General features: G+C 44.6%; 1 protein-coding gene and 1 long non-coding RNA gene across 3 annotated transcripts in view; one reads left to right on the top strand and one right to left on the bottom strand.

The window, feature by feature from the left end:
* The window catches only part of LOC309335165, a 317,841-nt gene that overhangs the window by 218,390 nt on the left and 74,542 nt on the right, over positions 1-24,909 (bottom strand). The gene's annotated exons all lie outside the window — the stretch shown is intronic.
* The window catches only part of CA10 (carbonic anhydrase 10), a 339,473-nt gene that overhangs the window by 260,852 nt on the left and 53,712 nt on the right, over positions 1-24,909 (top strand). For both annotated transcript variants that reach the window (XM_081849907.1, XM_081849906.1), the window contains one exon: positions 5,676-5,861. In XM_081849907.1, coding sequence (XP_081706033.1) covers positions 5,676-5,861 — 186 coding nt within the window. The remainder of the gene's footprint in view (positions 1-5,675; positions 5,862-24,909) is intronic.

Here is a 24,909-nt window from a genome sequence, read left to right as displayed (position 1 = left end):
TTGGGCTAGTCACACTTCTTTGAGGTTTCTCAGCCCCACTCACCTCACAGAGTGTTTGTTGTGGGGGAGGAAGGGAAAGGAGAATGTTAGCTGCTTTGAGACTCCTTCGGGTAGTGATAAAGTGGGATATCAAATCCCAACTCTTCTTCTTCATCATCATCATCCTACACTAAAATAGACCGCAACGTAATATCAGCGTTTGCTTCATTGTGTTACATCTCCATATATTTTGCAGCCTAAGTCAACCTTGTGAAGGCTTACCATGGCCAATGAAAATGCGATAATGGTACGTTATATATGTACCAGTACTTTCCATCTTCCTCAATGGGTACTTATAATTTTGAGGCTGTTACCAGGCTCACCCTCCAGTTCAACTGCATATGTACTGTTTGAAGCCTGCAAGTTAGTGGCAGCTGCCTTGGCAATCAAAAGAAGGGGAGCAAATTGGTCAAGGCTGGACCACAATGGAAGCTGGTACACTAGCTTTTTCCAACTTAGTAGAAGATGGTGGGCTAAAGTTTCCACCATCCCTGACTATTGCCCATGTTGGCTGAAGCTGATGGGAGCTATAATCGAAAACATCTGGGGGGCACCAAGTTGGAGAATGCTGCTCTATCCTTGCAGTTGCAGTCCATTTTTAAGCATGCTTGGAGGAAACTGAGCATTTGGACTGATCTCACTGTGCTTTCATGGTACAAAAACTGCCTTGGTTGCCATGATTGATGACATTTGTTGTTAAAGAGATAGCAGGAGGGCAACTCTGCTCATTCTCCTTGACTTCTGTTGTTGTTGATGCCATTGACACAGTAGTCTCCTGGGCTGACTCCAAGACGTAGGGTGGCACCACTGTTTCATGGTGGTTCCATTCCTACTTTCAGATAGTAGCAGATAGAGACAGCTATTTCCTGGCACTATGAGAATTATCCTGTTGCATTTTGCACAAGTGCATTCTGTCCTGCCTCCCATCAGTGCTGCTTAACATCTGTATGAAGCCACTGGGAGATGTGATTAGGAGTTTTGGGGTGAGGTGTCTTCAGCATGTGGATGACACACCCAGGTCTACCTTTCCATACCTCCTGCATCAGGAAGGGCAGTTCAGGGAGTGGAACCCACTGAGGTCATCTTGCTCAAGGGCCCTCCAGAACCTACAGCTGGTGCTGAGAACTTTGTCCCAGGAACAAAGTCCAGAGAAAACCCATGTAAACTGAAACTTATGAAACACACCTGTCAGTCCTTGCAGTATGATGTTCCAGGGAATCTAGCGAAGCAAGCTGAGATCAGCAGTCAGTCGAACAGAGTTGTAGCTCTGTAGGACAGGCTAGCAAGCCAAGCAGACTGATCAGGCAAAAGCAAGTTTCCATGGGGCAAGTGGAAAAGAGTACTGATGCAGATTGCTGCCTGGATGTCTTAGGAATACTTCCTAAATTGCCCCAGAGTGTAGCTGGTCAAGAGAGCTACACTTAGAGTACTCTTTTGTGTATTTTGCTAGCTCTCCCTTATAATCCATAGAGAGATATTAGGTTTGTGTTAGTACTCTGATTGAACCATTTTTTTAAAAAGAAAGCAAGGGTAGCCTAATTTAAGTTTTGCACCCAGCAGAGTAAGTAATGGGTTTTTGAATATATTTCAAGAGCGTTCAAAAGTGAATTAAACATTTAGCAATGTGCCGTTTCAGAATAGCAAACTGCCTTTTCAACCAATGAGGGGTGCTCAGTTGCTCAGCGTTTTAGAGCTCAGATTCAGTGAAGCGAGCCCTCATTGAAATATTAAAGCAAATCTGATATTTGTTTACTACACATGCAAATATCAAGGTAATAAACTAGAGGGCAAGCACAAAGCTCCTCGACTTGTGGGTTCCCCCCCCCTCTCCAGGCATTAATAAATGACTTTATGTGACAATAGAAACTTTTCACACTCTTCCTTTGAAATTAGAAACAGGATGTAAAGTACCTGTGTTGATATGATGACGCAGAACTCTGGATGGCCAACCTTAACTTCTATCACAGCATCTCTATAATGCAACTGTCAGAGTCACCCGTGGTCCCAGCTCACAAGAGACCAAAGTCCACTGCAGCTTATGTACAAAAGCTTTTATTGAAGAACATTATTAGCTTTACATCCGAGGTCTGTGACTCTACGTCTGTTACCCTTAGACCGCCAAAGTCCCCTCTGAGTCACTCCCGCCCCGACACCAGTTTAAGAGGCTTGTACTGGTCCACCTCTTTCTCTCTTTCCTTTTCCGCAGGGTCTTTCTGCCCCCCTGTGTTCTCTCCCTTCGGGACTCTCCAGAGGCTGAATCCTCTGCCGCCTCCTCCCCCCTCCTTCGGGCTTTGGGACCAGGCTCCTCCCCAGGACTCTCTTCATTTCCGCGCGCCTCCCATTTTGAACTTGGCGCGCGTACGTTGCTCCTGACCTTCCCTTCGACAGTTACACTGCCCTCGATACTACTTTCCTCCCCTTCCGGCAGGACGTTTTGCCCTGATCTCCTTCCCCTCTCTGCTTCCTGTTCTGCTCCTTCTGACACACTGGTCACTCCTCCCCCCTCACTCCGTTCCAGCGGAGCAGCCGGTCTCGCTCTCCAACTCCCACTGGGGGTTCCCCCTTCGTTTCCCTGCTCCTGACTGCTTCCCCCTCTAGCTCCCCTTGGCTTGACCAGAGGGGCTCCCTTTTGGGAGTCCTCCGATTCACTGGACGGACTCATGGACAATCTTGGGTCATTGTCATCCTCTTCCTCGTCAGTCTGGAATCCTTCCCCCTCACTCTGCGTCTCTCTCCCTGAACCCCTGACATCAACTTTTTTTTTCCTTACAAGGGAATGAGCAACAAGACCTTTGAGCACAGTAATTGCTATTACGGGTAAAATGACACAGCAGCACGGTTAATGATTATGGTGCGTGATGTACTAACTATAGGGTATCATATGTAATTGTCAAGACACTCCTTTCAAATTAAAGCTCAACAAAGCATGCCATGCTATAGTTCCTGCTATTTAATACAAATTAGCATAATTTAAATGTACTGTTTGTATCCAGCTTGGTGATTTATTATTTTTATTTTCCTAACAACTGCTGAGAAGAAAAATGATTATTACCTTGAACTTGAGCAAGAAGGAATTGTACAATGCACTAGGAAGAAAAGTCTCCACCATGCGTCTTAGTGGCATGAATGGGTGCTATACAGGAGCACTGTTTTTATTATACTCCTTAGATGCAATTTCATTTTTTCCTTTCAGACTCAGAGTCTTTGGTCTGATTGTCAGCAAACAAACATACTGGCAACACCCTGGTTTTATTGACTGGGAAATCAGCAGGGACGGGATGGGTCATAAAAGATCTTCTGCAAAATTTTATATTTCCATAAAGGAAGGGACTAATGACAGCGAGTTCTTCCAAAAATAACGTAGATGTAGAGTGGATCGGTGAGTTTTTAGTTTTTGTGCTCTTCCTACCATCAACTTTTTCAGGTAGCCAGCAAGAAATCACAATAAGCTGAATTTGAGGCCCAAGGGAGGATGACTTGCTGGAGCAGTCATTTCAATTTTAGGAGTACTGTTGTCTTCTTGGGCAGGCCCCATTCATCCCAGTGAAGCTTGAGCAAGGTGATGGGAAGGGCAGATTGTCCTTCTTTGCCTTTACAGTGGCATCAGTAAAAACATGCAACTTTTTATTTTATTTTTAAAAATGCATTGGTTTTCTTCATAGTTGAACAATAAATCTATTTATGCACTGGTGGTCTCGATCACGACACTCCACACTGTTTGTTACTTTAGCCTCCCACTGCTACCAGTGTGTTTTGTAACTCAAGCTTGTGAAAGCCAGGAAATTGTGTTTCTTCCCTGCTCTGCTAATATTATCCGGGTGTGAACATAATTCTGAGTCTGTCAGAGCAGTTGGAGTGTCCGATTGGGACCTGGGAGACTAGGGTTCAAATCCCTCACTGCTATGTAACTCTCTGAGCAATACACTCTCAGCCTCACCTGTCTCACATGGTTGTTGCGAGGATGGAACTGGGAGGTGGAAGAGAAGGAACTGCGAGGATGGAACTGGGAGGCTGGGGTTCTTTGGAGGAATGGTGCGATATAAATGTAATAGTGAATGGATGGAAATAATATAGTGCAAAATGCCCAGGTGTCAGTGATCCGACAGTGAAACCCAGTGGCTATGAACCACAAACAGAAACATGAAGAAAGGAACTGGCATATTTTCTTTAAATAAGTAAACAAACAAACCCCTGTGTTGCAAAGAGAACGTCAGCAATGCCCAGGCAACACGATGACCATGTACATATGCAATAGACAATCTTTTATAGAATTCTTTCAAACAATAACAAGTCCAAAATGAAATCTTTAGTCTCAAGTCTCTGAAAATCTTTAAATGAAGCGAGGTACCAGACTTTGCATGATGAAAGACAAGATGTGAAGCTTTGTATATTCAACCAATACTGTCCAACACTGAACAGTGATTCCGAATATTGACTACTGTTTCATAGAATTCTTTGTCAGTGTGGTGGGAAGATATAGAATTGCTTCATAAACCCATCTTATTTCGAATGAATATATGTAAATGAAAATATCAAGTGCTGTGGAACAGTGCTCATGTAGTCATTTAAAGATTTTCAGAGTCTTTGAGACTAAAGATTTCATTTTGGACTTGTTATGGTTTGAAGGAATTCTATAAAAAAATTGTCTATTGCATATGTACATGGTCATAGTGTTGCCTAGACATTGCTGAGTATTTCCTTTAAATGCAGAACTTCCAACCAAGATGGGGATTGTAATAGTTAGTAGAGATTTGTCTCTGAATTAGATGAGTCGGAGGAAGAGATGTGAACCATCCATGTTGTAGCAACTGTTGTGGAACAGATAGGTGTGGCTTGCCAGAAGGAGCCCAGCTACTTCAGTAGCTTCCGGTCAGATGGGTCACTTTTGCTTACTGGGAGGGTAAAAAGGGACAAGGCAGAAAATGCACTGGCCAAAACAATGTGTTTTCACCATAGTGATCTCCCTCCCACTCCTGGAAAGCTAGTGTACTTCCAGGAAGTTAGTGTAGTGACTTTGCCCGCCCACTAGCAACTGACTTCTAGGGACAGAAGTGTTGCCCTCAGCGATGGCAAGGAGGATGTAAGGTTACCACATGTTTTTGAATCTGTATATTTGCAAAGCTAGTCTACTCTGCTTTTAGCCAATTTTTTAAAATAAATTTTTCAGTGAGAATAAATGAGTTGAATCTTTGATATGTTTAAATGCAATGTAAATAATTAATCCTTCCAATGAAATATTCCCCTTTCTCGGGCCCAAAATCTGGTAATGAAGTCATTATTCAAGTCTCGTATAAAATATACTTTCAAACTCCTACTTATTTAGAAGCACACTAATCGCATTTATTGTGTTCCTCACACATTTCCGGCTAAAGTGTGTGTATATATCTTACATATTTTGCATGAAATATGTATACTTATTAAAATAATTCAATATATAATGTAATGCTCAAAGCAGGGAAATGAAGCCCTTATGGGTTTGTGAATTTCCTCATAGCCTTTTTTTAAAAAATCTAGATCAACAGGAGACAGTTAAAAGTAAAACCAAACAAAAACCAAAACTAAATAAATTTCAACCTCGAAGCAAGCCAAGACTTGCAAAGTTCATGCTTTTTCTTCCCCACTTCCATTTTGTTTAGGTCAGTGGGACAATGTATAACACAGGGAGGCATGTTTCTCTGCGACTGGACAAAGAACATTTGGTCAACATCTCTGGAGGACCCATGACATACAGCCACCGATTGGAAGAGATCCGGTTACACTTTGGAAGCGAAGACAGTCAGGGATCAGAACACCTTCTGAATGGACAAGCTTTCTCTGGAGAGGTATGTCAATATGCTTTAAGCTCTGCAGAGAGTTTTATTTTATTTATTTTTTTTAAGATCCCTGGAGAGCTGACTTGCTCATGTTTCTGTCCTCAGCACAGGATTTCTGCACTTTGCGAAATACAAAAAACATCAGCTATGTAACGAGAACATAGAAATTCTGCAACTAGAATACACTATGCTCTTTTAGCTACGCTTGCTTATTGTTCTATTTTTAATGCAGTTTGCTTGGTTTTCTTTCTGGAATCCGTCGCTTTGCCCCTGGTGACAAGGATGTCCTTGTTGCATTTCAAAACCATGGAAAGAAATAGTTAAAGGGTGTACAGAGGCGGGCCTTTTGTGTTCCCTGGAAGCTTATCAGGGGTTACTCAAAGAGAAGATCAGCAATGGGGGTGTGGTGGGCCAACTCCCCAGCAAGACAGCTTGCCAACCACAACCAATATCTCTCTACAGAAGCAGAGTTACCTGCTCCGGCACATATGCTGTGCACCCGGGGGCAGGGGCCATGGGGCAGGGCGAACGTCTCAGGGGCAAGCTGCCCATGGGGGCAGAGCAAGCCACCCATTGGGGGTGGAGCGAGCCACCCATGGTGGGCTGCTTCCTGGGCGGGGAGGAGGGAGCCATGCTGCTTTGCCAGCAGCCTGTCTCCCTTCCCTCTTCCTTTTGACAGCTCGAGGGAGGTTTCCAGTGTGGTATAGTGGTTAAGAGTGGTGGACTCGTAATCTGGTGAACCAGGTTCACTTCCCCGCTCTTCCACATGCAGCTGCTGGGTGACCTTGGACTAGTCACACTTCTCTGAAATCTCTCAGCCCCACTCACCTCACAGAGTGTTTGTTGTGGGGGAGGAAGGGAAAGGAGAATGTTAGCCGCTTTGAGACTCCTTAAAGGGAGTGAAAGGCGGGATATCAAATCCAAACTATTCTTCTTCTTCTTCTTCCCCCCTCCCCAGGAAGCAGCCTGGGAATGGGGGACAATGGCACGCCACCTGCCCACGACTCTCAAGCCTCCCCTGAGCTGTCAAAACAAAGGGGGAAGGGGGGAAGGCCGCCGGCAAAGCGGCGCAGCTCCGCCCCTTCCCCCGATGGCTCGGGTAGGCAGTGAGTTGAATGTCACCCCCCTCAGTGATGACACCCAGGGTGGACTGCCTCCACCAATTCCCCTTCCTCTGCCCCAATGCTCTGCAATCCACAGCTACTGGTTCTCCCCATCACCCAGTGTTAGTTGAGAATGCACCCAATAGGCTTCAGCTGTGCCCTTGAATATACCCAAGATTCCTCTGCAGGACACAGCAGAGCATTCCTGAGCAGACATGTTGATGTGGAAGACTAAAGACAGGACACTGGGGTGGAAGGCAAAGAGTCACTGCTGTAGAGTCAAGTGCCTTTCTAATTTCAGAGGTCTTACCATTTTACAGCGGGAAACACAGTAGTTTCTAGGCGTTTTAATAGGTCTATCCATAGACTCTCAGGGTGGTTTTTGTTTGTTTGTTCTTCAAGCAAAGGACCCGTAATGAAATCAATCAAGATAATCTCTTGCCTCAGAGAAATGAGTGGGATTTGTATGCTTATCTTACTTGTTTCAGTGAAGCTTTCAGTCTGCATCAGAGCTCTGGGCAGTCTTGTCAGGAATCCGGTCCACCCAAAGAGCAACAGGAGAGGAGGCTGGCATCTTCCCATATTTAGTAAGGGACCGAGGAAACCATCAGATGGAGGGCCATGCTAGAACAGAAGTCCAGCCAGCCATTAAGTCAAACAGGCCTATCATAATGCTGGAAGATCTGTCCTCAGAGGGATTGGAGGAGCATACATCAGGCATAGTCAAGAGAGGGATGTGGTGCTGCCCTCCCAACAACAGTAGCATTGCTGCTTAGTGGAGTGTGACGTTAACATATGAGAGTGCTGGAGGTGAAATAGTTAAACAGGTTGCCCAGAGGTGGAGTCAGAGGGACTATAAAACCAGCTCTGGGAGGGGCGAAGGGGGAGTTCTTTGGGAGTTGGGTGGTTGGTTGGAGTGGGAGTGAATTGGGATAAAGTCTGTGGGTAGGTTGAGTTAGTGTAGCGAAATAAGCTGCGTCAGGAACAGTTAGGGGCTAGGAAGACAAGTCAATATCTGAGAGGTGGTTTAGTGAGTGAGAGCAGGTAGTGGGAGTTATAGGTCTGGATAGGCACCCCATGATTGTAACTGACCGATGCCATTTATGAAACGACATGCTTGTTAATCTGCAATAAATAAACAGAAGTTTATGTTCCCATTTAACCCTGACTGGACACAGTTTTGTACCAGGTAGGGCCTGGGTGGTGGCAGCGAGAAATAAAGTGGTGGCACAGGGATCAATAGACGGTGAAACGTCCGGGGACTCTGTGTGATCGCCACATGGGGCAGTTCAGGGCAGTGGTCAAGTCCCAGACTCAATATGGACTTTAGTGGATTGAGTCCAGAGAAGAAGCAGTGAGTCAGATGACCTTGGAGGGGGAAGTCTGCTGAGACAATCAAGATGGTTCCAATAAGCAGGAAGGTGGAGATCTTTATGAGATTTTACAGCCAGCCAGGAGTCATCAGGAGCTAGCAGAAATCAGTGGGTGAGGTCAAATGTATCATTTAGATGAGAGACCAAAGCCTGTTTCTAATGCTTTTAGGATGTTGGTTTCATGCATCAGGAGAAGCCAGGGATGTATTTGTTCATTCACTCATTCATTCATATACCATGATCTAGAAGAATTTCAAAGAAGGGTTCAGAGGAATGCAATGGATCATAAACAGCATAAAACAATATTTTAAAAATGCAGTATTCCAGTTTCCTGAACCCCCACAGTGACCAGCAAAATACCTCAGCCAATATCAGTGGTCAGGGAATGCTTTGGTGAGCAGGAAGTTCCTCAGGAAAAAATATAAAGCAGTCAGTTCCTGGTTTAAGGTCTGCTGGACCCTAGTATATGATCATGAGCCGTTCCCAATAGGATGTGCCTGAGAGCACAAACAAATATGGTAATAAGAGACATACATCCTCTTACAAATATGTACAAAAGGCTCTTTCAATATCCTGTTGTTATTCTTTCTGACGCACCAAAAGGTTCTAGCAATGCAGGAGTTTATTCGGCTGAAGATGAATAGCCGCTCTGCAGCCTATGCCATCTATCACCAAGTAGTGATAAGTCAATTAACGCCTGCCGTTTTCATTGGCATCGCAGAACAACAGATATGTAAAGAGCAGTAGATTAATTGCAGCCTTGTCAAATTGTGTTATTAAAATGGATGGCAATCATTGTCTTTGTTTTCCAAAAGTAGGTGACTGCCTGACAAAGTCAAGAAACAGTATTTTCATGAAATTACGTACAACTCAAACTTCTGACACCCATGCGCTGATTTCACACACTATGGTCGAACCCCCCCCCCCCCAAAAAAAGCCCTACCATTAGTGCAAGGACTTGTGGTTGCACAACGGGCTTGCTCTCCCCATGCACCCAACAACCCCCCCATGCCCTGATCTGCTCAGTGGAGGGAGGGCTAGAACAAATGGAGGAGGAGAGGGAGGATGTGTTTGACAGGATGTGTTTGATGGATACAACTCAGTGAACATATTTGCTGAATTTAGCATTCATCTTTTTAAAGGAGAGATGGGGACTCATGTGCTTTAAGTCTGTGTTGCATATTCAAATACCACCCGCTCCTGGGTAAAAAGCCTGGTGTACTTTGCCAGGAATATATTGCTGAGTATGAATAAAAGAAGTCATCCTTTCAGGGAGGTGAGGGGGGGGTCACAATTAATTCAACCACAACATTGGTCTGGGGGAAAAATCCTAATTAATGCTCTCTTAATTGTGGGTAAATTCCTGCTTGTTTTTAAGTGCTTAAGAGATAGGCTTCTAGCTACCGTATTTTTTGCTCCATAAGACGCACCAGACCACAAGACGCACCTAGTTTTTGGAGGAGGAAAACAAGAAAAAAAATATTCTGAATCTCAGAAGCCAGAACAGCAAGAGGGATCTATGCGCAGTGAAAGCAGCAATCCCTCTTGCTGTTCTGGCTTCTGGGATAGCTGCGCAGCCTGCATTCGCTCCATAAGACGCACACACATTGCCCCATACTTTTTAGGAGGGAAAAAGTGAGTCTTATAGAGCAAAAAATACGGTACCTAGAATTCAACACTGTAGTTAACACTAAGTACCGTAACCAAGAAGGAAACTATATCATAAACTCTTGGAGTTTGTTTTTCCCATCCTACAATTGATGCCTTGCATTTGGAAGGGGGGCGTTGAATGGATTTCAGCATTCTTCCTGCTGAATTTCGGAACTGCAATTTGCCACAGGCTATCTGCATTACATTCTGGAGCTTTTCAATGGGAAATGACACAGGTCAGTCTTAAGTATTTGAGCTCAAAGATAAGCTTATTAACATAGAAAATTGAGCCTTGGAGGAAAGAGCCAGAAGAGGGAACATATGCCTAATGTAAGGGCAGTATAGCAAAACCTCTGTGGACTACAAATGAATGTTCAAATTCAGCAATGTAAGTCAACATGGCAATGTATTAAATAGCTAGAGCGATAAAATGCAAATCAAGAGGTAGCTGTGATATTTTAGGAAGCAAATGAAGGATGGCCAAAAAAAAATAAAATAGATGACTTTATGGGACAGTAAAGCTGTCCAAAATGTGTTAACCTTTAAATCTGTCTCTTATATCTACTGCTTTGGTGGTTGCAGTGATGCTTCCAAGATGGTGCTGTATGTATTAAATGTATGGCTCAAATGCATCAAATAACAGATACAAGCAATGGCCAACCAAACCATTTTGCCGGCATCCCTATCCTTCCTTCTCATTCATCCTGGCATCTGGTCTTCAAACTCTGCAATAGCAGGGCATGATGTTTACCATGTGTTTAAGATGCACACACAACCATTGGAGAGGATATCAGGGCCTGGTTGGATAAGGAGGAGAACTGGGAGCCACCAGCCCAAGAGGCCCCCAGGGAGGGCTCTGAAGATGACGTCTTAGGGCCCGGAGCCTGGTGATGGGACACTGAGGAGTAATCAGCAGAAGGGAAGAGCTGGGAGCCAAAAGAAGCAGGAGACTTGAATGATCAAGGGGGATCAGGAGAAGGAGGGTCATCCAGGACAGGATTAGAAGCTGTGAGTCACAGCATGCATGCATACAGCCTCAGTCCTGCTGACTCTCCTTCCCCTCTTACCCCTTGCTCCAGAAGGGCCCTGCACGTTGCTGAGCAGTGCACCAGACAGGTCCAGAGGGTATGCCTAGAGCTTAGTTTCAGCAATGCCTCCGTTGAGTTAAGACTAACCAGGGGACATTGCTGTGCTTTTTATTTCTGCTAAAAAACAAAACAAAACTAATTGTATTCCATGCCTTCTGTGTGTGTGCCTGTGGATGACCTGGCTCCTTGACAGCTCCATGACACAGGATCAGGACTGACCCAAAGTCTAAGAGTCCTAGTCAACATGCTAACCAAGGTGGACCATGGAAGTTCTTGTGCTCCATCAGCATAGATTGATTGTGAAGTGCAGGAAATGCATTTCTTGGCTAGCTGATTCCCATCCATGGCTTTCATGTTGACTGTAACTTCAGCATCAGGCAATAGGTGAGCTTAAATTAGCATCTATTTACATACATCTGTGATCATGGCCACTGGGCCCATCATCTCCTGTCAAATAGAAGGGGAAGAAATGGAGGCAGTGAGAGATTTCTTGGGGTCCATGATCACTGCAGATGGTGACAGCAGCCATGAAATTAAAAGACGCCTGCTTCTTCAGAGAAAAGCAATGACAAACCTAGACAGCATCTTAAAAAGCAGAGACATCACCTTGCCAACAAAGGTCCGTATAGTTAAAGCTATGGTTTTCCCAGCAGTGATACATGGAAGTGAGAGCTGGACCATAAAGAAGGCTGATCGCCGAAGAATGGATGCTTTTGACTTATGGTGCTGGAGGAGACTCTTGAGAGTCCCGTGGACTGCAAGAAGATCAAACCTCTCCATTCTGAAGGAAATCAGCCAGCCCTGAGTGCTCACTGGAAGGACAGATCCTGAAGCTGAGGTTCCAATACTTTGGTCACCTCATGAGAAGACACCCTGATGTTGGGAAAGATGGAGGGCAGAAGGAGAAGGGGACGACAGAGGACGAGATGGTTGGACAGTGTTCTCGAAGCTACCAGCATGAGTTTAACCAAACTGCGGGAGGCAGTGGAAGACAGAAGTGCGTGGCGTGCTCTGGTCCATGGGGTCATGAAGAGTCGGACACGACTAAACAACTAAACAACAACAAACAACAACAACATACATCTGTTCATGTACAATGCATTTAAGACTGCAATGCTGTACACATGCACATGGAATAAGCCCCATGGTGCTCTGTGGGACTTACTTCTGAATGGACACTCCTGGGGTTGCACAATAAATGTAGTAGATAGCTACATTTGAAGACATTTATATAAATTAGCAAGTGAATTAATTTATAAGCACAGTGAACTGAGTTAACCTTAATTGAACATTTGAAATCATGCTAGTTTACCTGTCGATCAACCTCTTCTTTTGCCCCTAAAAGTATCCTTGCTTAAGCAGAGTAGTTGGGTGTCCAAATGGAATATGTATCTGTGCGATAAGAGCATTCATCTCTGTTGCAGTGCTAACAAACTGCTTCCTGTGCACCCATCTTTTGAATCTACAAGATGAAAAAATTCAAAGAGAGAAAAGGTGAATGAATATGATCTTGGGAAAAGATATCTGAAGTATTTGATTGCTTGAGAAAATTACTTGTGTAGAGGATATCTCAGTTCATAAAGCAGTCCTCAATTACGGGAATCTTTTATATAAATGAAAAACCTGAATCCATTTTGTATACATTCATCTTAGAAGGACTTGACTTTAGAGAGCATTCAGCTCTGAATCTGCCCAAATTAACAAGCTGGAGTCAGCAATGGACAAATGCAGAATGTGTATAAGCTTAGGGAAAGCTGGATGCCTGTGGGAATAGGTAAAGAATGGAAGCTTGTTCCTGCAAATACTCCACTCATGGGTTCGGAGGTAGGATTTGAAAGAAAGGAGGGGGGGAAATGGGTTGGGGCAACTGTTTCCAGTGAAGGGAGCAACATAGGTTTAGAAGAAGAGGAAGAGGAAGAGGAAGAGGAAGAGGAAGAGGAAGAGGAAGAGGAAGAGGAGGAGGAGGAAGAAGAAGAAGAAGAAGAAGAAGAAGAAGAAGAAGAAGAAGAAGAAGAAGAAGAAGAAATGTGCAAGCAACAGCAGATTAGTTTCTGCAGAATCTTTGCCTTGACATCTCTATAAACTCCTTTGTCTAAAACAAAGCCAATCTCCATATTATACAACTTTAATTGTTAATCTGTTGACAGGTAATTAAAAAAAGGCTGCAGATGCAAATATGAACTAATTACTGTGTTGAACTCAATTTACTTGATTTTTATCTTCCATTAAGAGTTATTGTCAGTTATGGCAAGTGCGAATATTTATGTAAAGTGTGCAGGGACAGAACAATGACCCGTCAGTTTTAGAAGGTTAAAAATGGGTGGAACACACCGCAGTTAATGAACCAGCCCAAAGTCTAGGAGAATGGAAAGTGATAGCAGTTTCAAAATGCCAACCAAAATATCACTGGTTAGAGCAGACTGTTGGACACTGTAACTGTTGCTCTTCGTACTTCCTTCTTAGACCGAGCTGTAGTACTGTACTGAGTTTCGTAATATCAGCTTAAAAGACAAATGCACCTCTATTTACAAATCTCTGTGACCTACTGATATAATCCTTGTTTAGACACTTGCACCCAAGCCCCTCCCCTGCAACATGGGGGGGGAGGGTATTGAATCAGAGCCCCTGAAACAACTGCCTCCCAATTTACCACCAGCAAAGGGATTGGCAAATGGGGGGGGGGGCTGTTTTGGTCTGAAGGACGCTCAGAACTCTCATTTCGAATTGTGTAATCCGCAGTGTGGTTAGGGTTCCTTGTCATCACCCCATTTGCCCACTTGACTCCTTCCCACTGCTTTCCCTTCTTTCACAATACAGTGGTACCTCGGGTTACATATGCTTCAGGTTACAGACGCTTCAGGTTACAGACTCCGCTGACCCAGAAATATTACCTCGGGTTAAGAACTTTGCTTCAGGGTGAGAACAGAAATCGTGCTCCAGCGGCACGGCGGCAGCAGGAGGCCCCATTAGCCAAAGTGGTGCTTCAGGTTAAGAACAGTTTCAGGTTAAGAACAGACCTCCAGAACGAATTAAGTTCTTAACCTGAGGTACCACTGTAGTAAGCTTTTTCTTTTTTTTTTCCCCTCGCCCTTTAAAGTTGGGTGGTGGGGGCAGGATAACCAACAGTGGAGAGAAGAAAAAGTTTTTTTTAAAAAAGGTAAAGTACCCCTGGACAGAGCATTTACCTTCCTGCCGCAGGGGTACCTATTTATCTACTTCCGCTGGCATGCTTTCGAACTGCTATGTTGGCAGGAGCTGGGACAGAGCAATGGGAGCTCACTCTGTCATGGGGATTCGAACCTCCGACCTTCTGATCAGCAAGCCCAAGAGGCTCAGTGGTTTAGACCACAGTGCCACCCGCATCCCATGGAGAGAGGTATGCTTGCATTTGCAAGGTATTTTGAGGATTGGTCTTCACATGGATTTTGATCATCTGAGGCAGCAGGGCTCACATTTTGGCGTGCCCTTTTCAGAAATTAAAAGGGACGTGGGTGGCGCTGTGGGTTAAACCACAGAGCCTAGAACTTGCCAATCAGAAGGTCGGCAGTTCGAATCCCCGCAACAGGGTGAGCTCCCATTGCTCAGTCCCTGCTCCTGCCAACTTAGCAGTTCAAAAGCATGTCACAGTGCAAGTAGATAAATAGGTACCGCTCTGGTGGGAAGGTAAACGCCGTTTCCATGTGCTGCTCTGGTTCGCCAGAAGCGGCTTAGTCATGCTGGCCACATGACCCGGAAGCTATACTATTGGCCAGCTCCCTCGGCCAATAAAGCGAGATGAGCACTGCAACCCCAGAGTCAGTCACGACTGGACCTAATGGTCAGGGGTCCCTTTACTGTTACCTTTTCAGAAATTGGCCCCATTCAAGTCATTGGGTCCATCATGTGGCATCGAGGGTTTTCTGAACCCCTTCAGGCACAAAAGTAGTTCTCCACCACCTCACTGACTGAGTTCTCATCTGCCTTCCCCTTTTCCTTTAGACTGCAGTTGTACATCTTCTTTATTAGCACTGGTTTTACAGTTATGTGATGAGTGTCATCGTAGAGCCCAGGGTCTTCCCTGTAATATTGCTCTTGTCACAGTGCTAGTTGAGAAGAAAAAACATTGGATTCCCGACGTAGATTTCATTATGCAAATCGAGTTATAGGATATCCGAGCTCCTGTGGACACGAATCAATTCTGTACATTCAGGATTCATGACACAGACATCCTTATTTCTACTCACTTGAAATAGCAAGTAAAAAATTCGAAGTGAGTGCCTTTCGGGGAAAGATTTATGTTTCATATTGTGGGGCTAAGCATGCATTTTATGGGAAAGCAGATGAAACTGGGAAAGGCTCACACTTTCAGTTGTAGCAAAATGAAAAGGCAAGTTTCACTTGATTCTTCCTACAAATGTCTTCCGTGATTAGGTTTTCCAAGCTTCAGGAAATATTCCCAAGCATGAGCATCCTGTTGTTAACATCTAGTAGAGCACTAGCCTGCCAGATATTTATCCCAAAGCCTGCTAGGGATGAAGGAAGATGTTTAAACATGCATCTACCTAATTTGCACGTTCTGAAATAATAAGTAAACCGAAACATGGCCCTTCTTCAGAATTCACACTTTCCTCTAATTTTTTAATGCAGTTCTTCAGCCAAGTGACGTGTACACAAATGCATGTGTTGGGTTAAAGTGTGCATATATTAAGAAATAATATATAGAAAAATGTATTATATTAGGGAAAATTGCTTTGTGAAGAGAATGTATATTGGGCAAAATAATAATAATAATAATAATAATAATAATAATAATAATAATAATAATAATAATAATACTACAGTGGTACCTCGGGTTGCGAACTTATTCGTTCTGGAGGTCCGTTCTTAACCTGAAACCATTCTTAACCTGAGGTACCACTTTAGCTAATGGGGCCTCCCGCTGCTGCCGCCACACCACCACGCGATTTCTGTTCTCATCCTGGAGCAAAGTTCTTAACCCGAGGTACTACTTCCGGGTTAGTGGAGTCTGTAACCCGAAGTGTTTGTAACCCAAGGTACCACTGTAATTGGCAGGGTACAGGTACAGTTTGAGGTGTTTCAGATTGGTTCCGCCATTGCACCTGCACCACGCCAAACTCTCCACTGTCTTTCCCCTCTGTCATTCAGTAACAGGCAGTGACACAGTGTTGGAAAGCCAGATCAGGGAGTGTGCGGCATCTCATTGTATAGTTCAGCAGAGTGGTTCCAGAACAAGTCCTCACAATAAATTGTTCAGACTGGAGAAGATCCAGAATTGTATATAGGTGACCTGTGGGGTCAGTTGCCTTTCATTCTCAGCACATTTATCTGTCACTTCTCACTGTGATGTACCAGCAGTAAACTTCTCTGAGCCCCTGTCTTGACATTGCAAGTGTCATGAGGGGACCAGGAAGTGCCACATGACGCCATGAAATTAAAATTCTAAGAAGGCAGAATACTTAGCATTTAGATGTCCCTAAGTTGGCCAAAAGCTTTATATACATGGTGTGCCAAGGCCCTGGGCCTGCAGTTCCCTTTGATAATAAACACACAGACACAAATATTTGGAAGAGAAGAGTTTGGAGTTGATATCCAACTACCCTAAGGAGTCTCAAAGCGGCCAACAATCTCCTTTCCCCTCCTCCCCCACAACAACCACTCTGTGAGGTGAGTGAGGCTGAGAGACTTCAGAGAAGTGTGACTGGCCCAAGGTGACCCAGCAGCTGCATGTGGAAGAGCAGGGAATCAAGCCCAGTTCACCAGATTACGAGTCCACTGCTCTTAACCACTACACCACACTGGCTCCCTATTTAGGTTTATAAACCTATTTAGGTTTATGGGATAAAATAGGCCACAACTTTATTGGTTTGGCTTAGGCGCTGGGTGAAACCAGGCTATATCTCAATTCCCGCTCATCTGCGGGGAGTCCAACTAAGCGCAAACCACCAATAGGGGTGCCCTATGACTTACATCAAATAGGGGCACCCAAGGAGTCCCCGTTGGGGTCATGGCATGGCCCTAGCCCATGTCCAGGCATCAGACAGGATCCACACCCCTGGATCCCTTTAACAGGATACCCTTTTTGAGGAGGGGCAGGCAGAGGCTACAACCTACCCTCCTTTAAACAAAGGCTTACCCAATGCCTAACCACCCTCGAGCCCAAACCTGAGGGAACTAGGAAGTTCCACATGACACCATGAAACTCAGATTCTAAGAAGGCAGAACATAATACTTAGATGGAATTTCCCTAAGTTAGCCAAAAGTTTCAGACACATTATCTTAGTAATCCTTTCCTGGTTTAAGTTGCAATAAAGGGAACAAGGGGCAATCCATGTCCCTTTTGCAAATTTACAGTAACGGATGGCTGCCATGAGATTAGTTTGCCTTATGTGGGCAAGGATTCCAAGAGGGATGAGGCTTCTGTGTGAAAGAATTCTATGCAGCACTGAGGGCTACCACCAAAGCATTTGCTATTACCATGCTTCTTTATCTCCTGGTTGTAGAACACACAGGGTAAATAAGAGATGAGTAAGCTCCATCAGCCCAATTAGGACTGGGCCCAGCAGTTAGTTTAAAAAGTGGATAGAGGGACCCCTTTCCTCAGAGTGTTACAAATTCACTTTAAATGAGCCCCCATGGGAGCAATTTCCTGGTGGCTGCAGCTTCATACTGTCTTCTCACTCCTTCCTCCTAATGCCTCGCTTGTGGATATTCCAGTGGTGAAGGAGACCTTGATCTCTTGCGCTTGCTGTCACTGCTTGTCCCCTTTTCCCTAGTGTGTGAAGCAGCATGTGCAGAAAGCCTTAGGAAAACCACATTTCTCAGGGCTTCATGCAGGCATTCTAGCAATGCTTCATATGCCAGGAAGGTTGGGAGGAAAGGACTAAGACAGGGATCGGCATACTAAGGCCCGAGGGCCAGATGTGGCCCACCGGGCTCGCCAATCCGGCCCACGAACCTTGCGGACCCTGCTGCCCACTCAGTCAGTCCCCACGCTAAACCGGCACGGTGTGGAGACCTTGCCACAAGGGGAGTGACTTCCCTGATGTGACACTGCTTCTAATTGGCTGCAGGAAGCTCCTGCAGCCAAGCAGAAGCCGTGGACGCCTCTGGGTGGACGGTGACACTGATGCGGCCTCCACACCACTGCCGCTGCTTCCTCCTGCTGAGCTCTTCCTGCTCGTCCGCTTCGTCCTGGCCAGAGGATGACACCGACATTGCTGAAGGCCAGAAGATGACACCGACATTGCCGAAGGCGAGGCAGCGGCAGCAGCGGCATGAGTGGCGGATGGGGCATCCTTTCAGGAAGGGGGTGCTTTCAGGAGAGGGTGGGTCTGGCCCCCCACAAGGTCTGAGAGGCAGTGGACCGGCCGCCTCCTGAAAAAGTTTGTTGACCCCTGGACTAAGACCTCCCACTTCACCTCATCTGCTGAAGCCATCACCACAGTGAGGTAAGTGAGGGCAGGGTTGGAAGGGAGGAGTTCTTCTCCAGCTCAGATTAAACTCTGAACCACAAAAGAACTCAGGGGCATTAGGCCAGCACTATGAACTGTTGGGAGTTCATATTGCAAGTCTAGACTTCGGCAGCATCTCCAGTAGAAAAATAAATGACTAATCGGGGGGGGGGGAGCCTATTTTGATTAAGAAACTAAAGTGAGAGGTAGTAGTCAGATTTCCAGCATTTCACCAAATAACTACAACTCTGCCCAGTAACATTTTATAAGTTGCTATTAGAATGGCATTTAAAAGAGCCAAATGCAGGTCACATGCGCATTTTTGTTTTGTTTTAATGAATTGCCTCTTTTTTGAAGAGAGAAAAGAGAAGGGATGGGGTCCTTAATTATTTCCTCACCAAGTGAAACCCCCAAGAGGTGGCAGGGGGGACGGACAGCTGGACGGGTAAAAAGATTTAGAGAAGAAATGCAATTGGTGTGGAAAGGGTTAAAAAACAAAAGTGACGGTCAGTTTTCTTACATGCATTTGCATGTATCATCCAGAGTTTGCCCCTAAGAAAAGAACTATAACTACCCAATGTATTGTTGCTTTAAGTGTTGATTAAATTAGTCCAATTGGGTAATTTCCTGTTTTGTTCCCCTTATTTATTTGTTCAGCTACCAACTGTTCTGTTTATTCCAGGGATGCAAGAACAGTCTGTCACATAACAGATTCCAGTTCCCTTTAGGGATCAGAATTTTAAACTTTGCCAGCACAAAACAGAAAGGGATATTTCTCTCCCCCTGTTCCCCCACACACCCGCCCGTTCAAAAAGAAGTTCCCGGATTTTCTCCCTTTGGGCCATTAAGATACTGAAAACTCTAAACTTCCAGTGTCGCTTATAAAATATGCATTTTCCCTGAATTGTTTTCAGTTGCTAAAGGATTGCTATTACTTGCTTAAGGGATGACGTGTCTTTAATTAAAGAGGATGTTACTCCCAGAGGCAGAAGCTTTCAGTTTTACAATAATTCAGGGGTAATTTAATGAATTCACCATTACAACTTTTCAATTTTTATTTTAACATTGGTCCTCCAAGGCCTGTTCTTATATTTGCTGTGCCGGCAGCGCACCACAGGGTGATCGAGCCAGGCTTTGATAACAAGAAACCGTTGCAGGATCAGGGACAAGATGGTGAACTTTGAATCTGATTGGCCTCACTATCAGAGTGTCTGTGTTCAAAACTATGTGCCAATCAGATCCAAATTCTGTGCCATAACTGGGGAATCCGTATGAGGACTTTGTTGTTCTTTAGTTGTTTAGTTGTGTCCGACTCTTTGTGACCCCATGGACCAGAGCATGCCAGGCACTCCTGTCTTCCACTGCCTCCTGCAGTTTGGTCAAACTCATGTTGGTAGCTTCGAGAACACTGTCCAACCATCTCATCCTCTGCCATCCCCTTCTCCTTGTGCCCTCCATCTTTCCCAACATCAGGGTCTTTTCCAGGGAGTCTTCTCTTCTCATGAGGAGTATTGGAGCCTCAGCTTCAGGATCTGTCCTTCCAGTGAGCACTCAGGGCTGATTTCCTTAAGAATGGAGAGGTTTGATCTTCTTGCAGTCCATGGGACTCTCAAGAGTCTCCTCCAGCACCATAATTCAAAAGCATCAATTCTTTGGCGTTCAGGTTCGTTTCCTCATTCAGGCATGAAGCTCAGCCACCATCTCTCTTTGCCTGCAAAGGGTTGTTGTGAAGATAAAACCATTAGGCAAGAGGAGAGCTCCCTTCAGCACCTTGGAAGAAGGTCAGGATACAAGTGTAACAAACAAATACTACAGGGCAGAAACCCAGAGAGTTGCAGACTGTATGAAAAGCAAACTCATCTGCTGTATTTGTTGCTAAGAGGAGAAACGTGCTAAGAGGAAGGCATGTTTGGCAAACCCTCACCATGATCAACTCCCGCCTAGAAACCTATGTCCCCACTGTGGAAGGACGTGTGGATCCAGAATTGGCCTCCACAGTCACTTACAGACTCACTGTTAAAACCGTGTTCATGGAAGGCAATCTTACTCGGCTATGACTGATTGCCAGAGAGGAAGAAAAGAAGAATTTGTTGCTCGACTGTTAATGCTTCAGATTGCAGGTAGAAAATCAAGGATCAGAATGCCCCCTCGTGTTAAGAAACCAACACAAAACACCTTGAACACTCAAACCTAGCAGGCAAGGAGAGAGGGTAGGGATGACTCTTGGGGGCACGTTATTTCAGAATAAATGTGGGTGCGGATATTTAGGGCTGAGGTGTCGTCGTATTATGACTCAGGTTTGAGAGTCAAGCAATGTCACTGATGCATCAAGGCATCATTGTGTATGTCTGATTAAATCTGGGGTGGCTAATCTGTGGCCCATATCTACCCCCACCTCTCCTGCCTCTGCCTCTGCCTCTGATTCAGCACTTCTTTCTGTCATAGACTTCCCCCGCTCACTAAGTCCTGTTACCTCTTCAGCTTCTGACACCTCCTCCCAGTCTTCTCCCTCTGACCACTCATCACCATCCCACCACCAATCCCCTGGCTTTGAGCCTTCTTCCCTTGGGGGTTCCCCAGATGGTTCCTCCCACCATTCCTCTGCGTCCAAACAGTCTACGGAACGCAGTGTTCTTTACTATTCGGAGGATGAATGGATGTCATGGCTGGGGAACCCTCTCCAGCCTGGGGGCAGCATTCCATTTTGGACAACTTCTTTTTTTCTTTCGCATATACAGTGGTGCCCCGCAAGACGAATGCCTCGCAAGACGAAAAACTCGCTAGACGAAAGGGTTTTCCGTTTTTCGAGGTGCTTCGCAAGACGAATTTCCCTATGGGCTTGCTTCGCAAGACGAAAACGTCTTGCGAGTCTTGCGAGTTTTTCCCCCTTTTTTCCCCTTTTTCTAAGCTGCTAATAGCTGCTAAGCCGCTAATAGCGCTAAGCCGCTAATGGCCGTGCTTCGCAAGACGAAAAAACCGCTAGACGAAGAGACTCGCGGAATGAATTATTTCCGTCTTGCGAGGCACCACTGTAATTTTTATTAAATTTTCTGTTTTACAATTTAAAATACCCATTTTTACATCCTTAAGATATCAATGATTTCCAGTCTTCTCTTTCCATGGTTCACCTTACGTATCATAAATCCCTGCATATTTTACAAAAAAAAACTATACCATTCAGTTGTCCATTATTGCATCCATCAAAGCTTATTTACACTGTTGAATTTATCTTAATGCTGCCAATTATTTCCCATATATTCAATAAATGTTTTCCAGTCTTCTCTAAACGTATGTTCTTCTTGTTCTCTTATTCTATCTTAAGTCTTCAAGCTGCGCATATTCTGTCAACTTAAGTTGTCATTCTTCTTTGGTTGGGACCTCACTCGTTTTCCATTTGGGGGCAAAAAAACACAAGCCGCAGTAGTAGCATACATAAATAACCTTTTTTGACACTTGAGAATTTCAGTCTGAATTATCCCCAACAGAAAGGACTCTGGGTTGGGGGGGTGGGGGGGAGTACTTTTAAGCATTTTTTTCAATTCGTTATGGATCATTTCCCAATACTCTTTTACAAGTCCACCACATATGAAAGAACGTTCCCTCCACCTCTTTGCATCTCCAGCACTTATATGATTCATTCTTATACATCTTAGCAAGCCTACTCAGAGTTAAATACTACCTGTAAATCATTTTCAAGTAGTTCTCCTTCAGAGAAAGACTCTCCTCCCTGAAAGAGAGGGGAGTGGTTGTGGGCGGGAGCCCGAGCACCACCCAGCAGGGGGCATTTGCCCCCTGCCTCCAGCTCACCTGGCTGGCGCTCACGCCCCCCCCCCCGTGGCCATCCAACCAGGTGCCATGGAGGGGGCGTGTCCGGCAGCCTTTTGCTGCAGCGCCAGCCTCTCCCTGGCCTCATTCCTCGTCGTCCCGTTGCGAGTCACCCACCCTCCACTCCCTTTTAGTTAGGGCCTAGGTCATTGGCCTTGCTATGGACCTTAGGTTGGTCGCCCTGGTTGTCCGGGGGGCCTGGTAGGAGTTTTTCCATTTGGCATTAGGCTTTTTGGTTTTTTTGCCTACCTCGTAGCAATCGTCACAACTTTTTGTGGTATTGGTGGGTAGGTTAGGCATTGGAATAATGTGTTGTGGTGTGTCGAAGTGCTAGGTGTGGCCATCGCCTATGCCTTCAATGTTTAGGGGTATTCCGTTAAAGGAATCTGGCGGTCGTGTATTCTGTCCGATGCCTGCTTGGCGGGAGGCCATGGCACGACCCTCGGTGACAGCAGGAGGTGAGCCTATAGTTGGATCAGCATCAACAGGCTCCACCTACTGGTGAATAAACCCACTTGTTTCGATCCAATGCCTAAGCCAATACCTTTTCATTGCTGTAATCAATAAAGTTGTGGCCTTTTCTAGCCCATTAACCTTATATCACGTGTCCTTGTGTCTTCATTTCACTCTTTGCGGGGTCGGATCCTCGAACCACAATAACGTGGACAGCTTTCTGGGGCTTGCATGCCAGTGGCAGGCCAATCCAGCTGCACAGGTGAATGGAGCAATAAATGTGAATTTCAGCTTTGTACAGTAGGTTAGCTTTTCCCGCATTCACATAACCCTCTCTACCCTCTATTCAGACAGGGAATATGCCTTATCAGTGCTCAACAGCACATTGCAGCCAGGCAAATACATTCAGAGGCAGTGCTAATGTCCTAAGGGGTCAGGCAGAAAGCACTGGGGTAACTATCCCAAATATGTCCAGATTTCTACTATTAAGCTCACTGGTGAATAGTACACACACAGAGAGAGAGAGAGAGCGCGCGCGCGCTTTGGTTTCAAAACATTTTTATTTCTATAGCCAATTTTTTATAACTTTTTTGCGATATAAAGAGAGTTAATGTTTTAAAAAGCAATTCATTTCTGTCCAGGCAAGCTCTGAGAGAATGAAATTGGGTTATGAATTAAGAACATTTAGCGTAGGCAAACACTTAATAAGGAGATTTGTTTTTCTTTCAAAATTATTGCAGTCAGAGCAGCTGTCCCTTGTGAAAAATTGCATTAGGATCACCTTAAACACCAAGGAAATAGGTTTCAATTCTGTAAGAAAACCAAAATTTGTTCCGAACTCATCTTTCCCCCTATTTATCACCAGATGTTCCATCAATTTTTATCATCCCGTACTCTTACCTTTCAGCAAAGCAGTGAGCATTAATGCACACCAATTGCTATGAAATACTACATTAAAAACCAAAAAAAAGGATTGAGCTAATTCATTCAAAATCAGCCCCTCCCCAAAAGTAAAAAAAAGGGTGCAGAAAATCTATCTCAACTAATATATACTGTACTAACATATAATAATATACTAATATATATATTTGATACTAATACATACTTCTATTTTTTCTGAATGTCAGCAAACAGCAAAGTTCAACAATTTGGGCTACAAATATGAAAACAGTTGATGTCAAATCTCCAGTCTGCTTTTAGATAAAATTCCAATCACTGAAAAACAGCCTTAGCACAGTCTGACATTCATCTATTTAGATGGAAAATGACAGGACAAACACTAAAGAAAACCATGAAGAGAGGCCTAGTTCTTGTTTTCCTTTTGGGGGAAAATAGTTTTTATTTGAACAAAATGCAATTATTATCTTCCATAAATATTATCATTGCACTGCTACATTTTACTCATTTGTAGTACATTGTTACCCCCCAAAAATGAACACCTTTGCCTAGTTCTCACTAAGGTGATCAACCTGTGTCTGAGTTACGCCACTTAATAAAATTATTATTATTAATAATAATAATAATAATAATAATAATAATAATAATAATTTATTTATACATTTCCCATCTGGCTGGGTTTTTCAAGCCACACTGGGAAGTTCCCAACAGAATGTTAAAAGCACGATAAAACATCAAACATTAAAAACTTCCCTACACTTCTCTTTCATGTAGAAAACAAGTTGGCAGAGAGAGACGAAGTCTAGCATAGCTTTCTCCCATGATTTGCTGGATTTCTATAGGTAGGATTTCTTTTTTAATGTCTGAAGACTCCATCATACTCATGGTCATTCCATCACAACAGCCTGATATGGTACTGCTGAAACACACATTTATCAAGACCATGAGAGCTAGGCCAGAGACGATACTGAAATGAGTGTGCTAAACCACGCAAAAGTGTGCTAGGATTGCAACAAGTTTTGAAGAAACCATCAACAATCTCTTTCCTTAATGAGCTCAGCAAAGACGCTCTCTGGGGCTCCTTCCCATTCTTTTGCTTGCCAGAAGAGCAAAAGAGAGACAAGATGGTGCAAATGACCATTAGGAGCCTCATCCTGTTCAGTTGGAGGCTTTTGCACATTTTGCTTTCCATCTGGGAGAAGTGGCAATTTAGAGTA

Source organism: Podarcis erhardii (genome assembly GCF_964252035.2).
Source record: "Podarcis erhardii genome assembly, chromosome: 2".
Taxonomy (NCBI): domain Eukaryota; kingdom Metazoa; phylum Chordata; class Lepidosauria; order Squamata; family Lacertidae; genus Podarcis; species Podarcis erhardii.
Note: the sequence above shows the minus strand (reverse complement) of the source record. Positions and strands in the feature narration are given on the sequence as shown.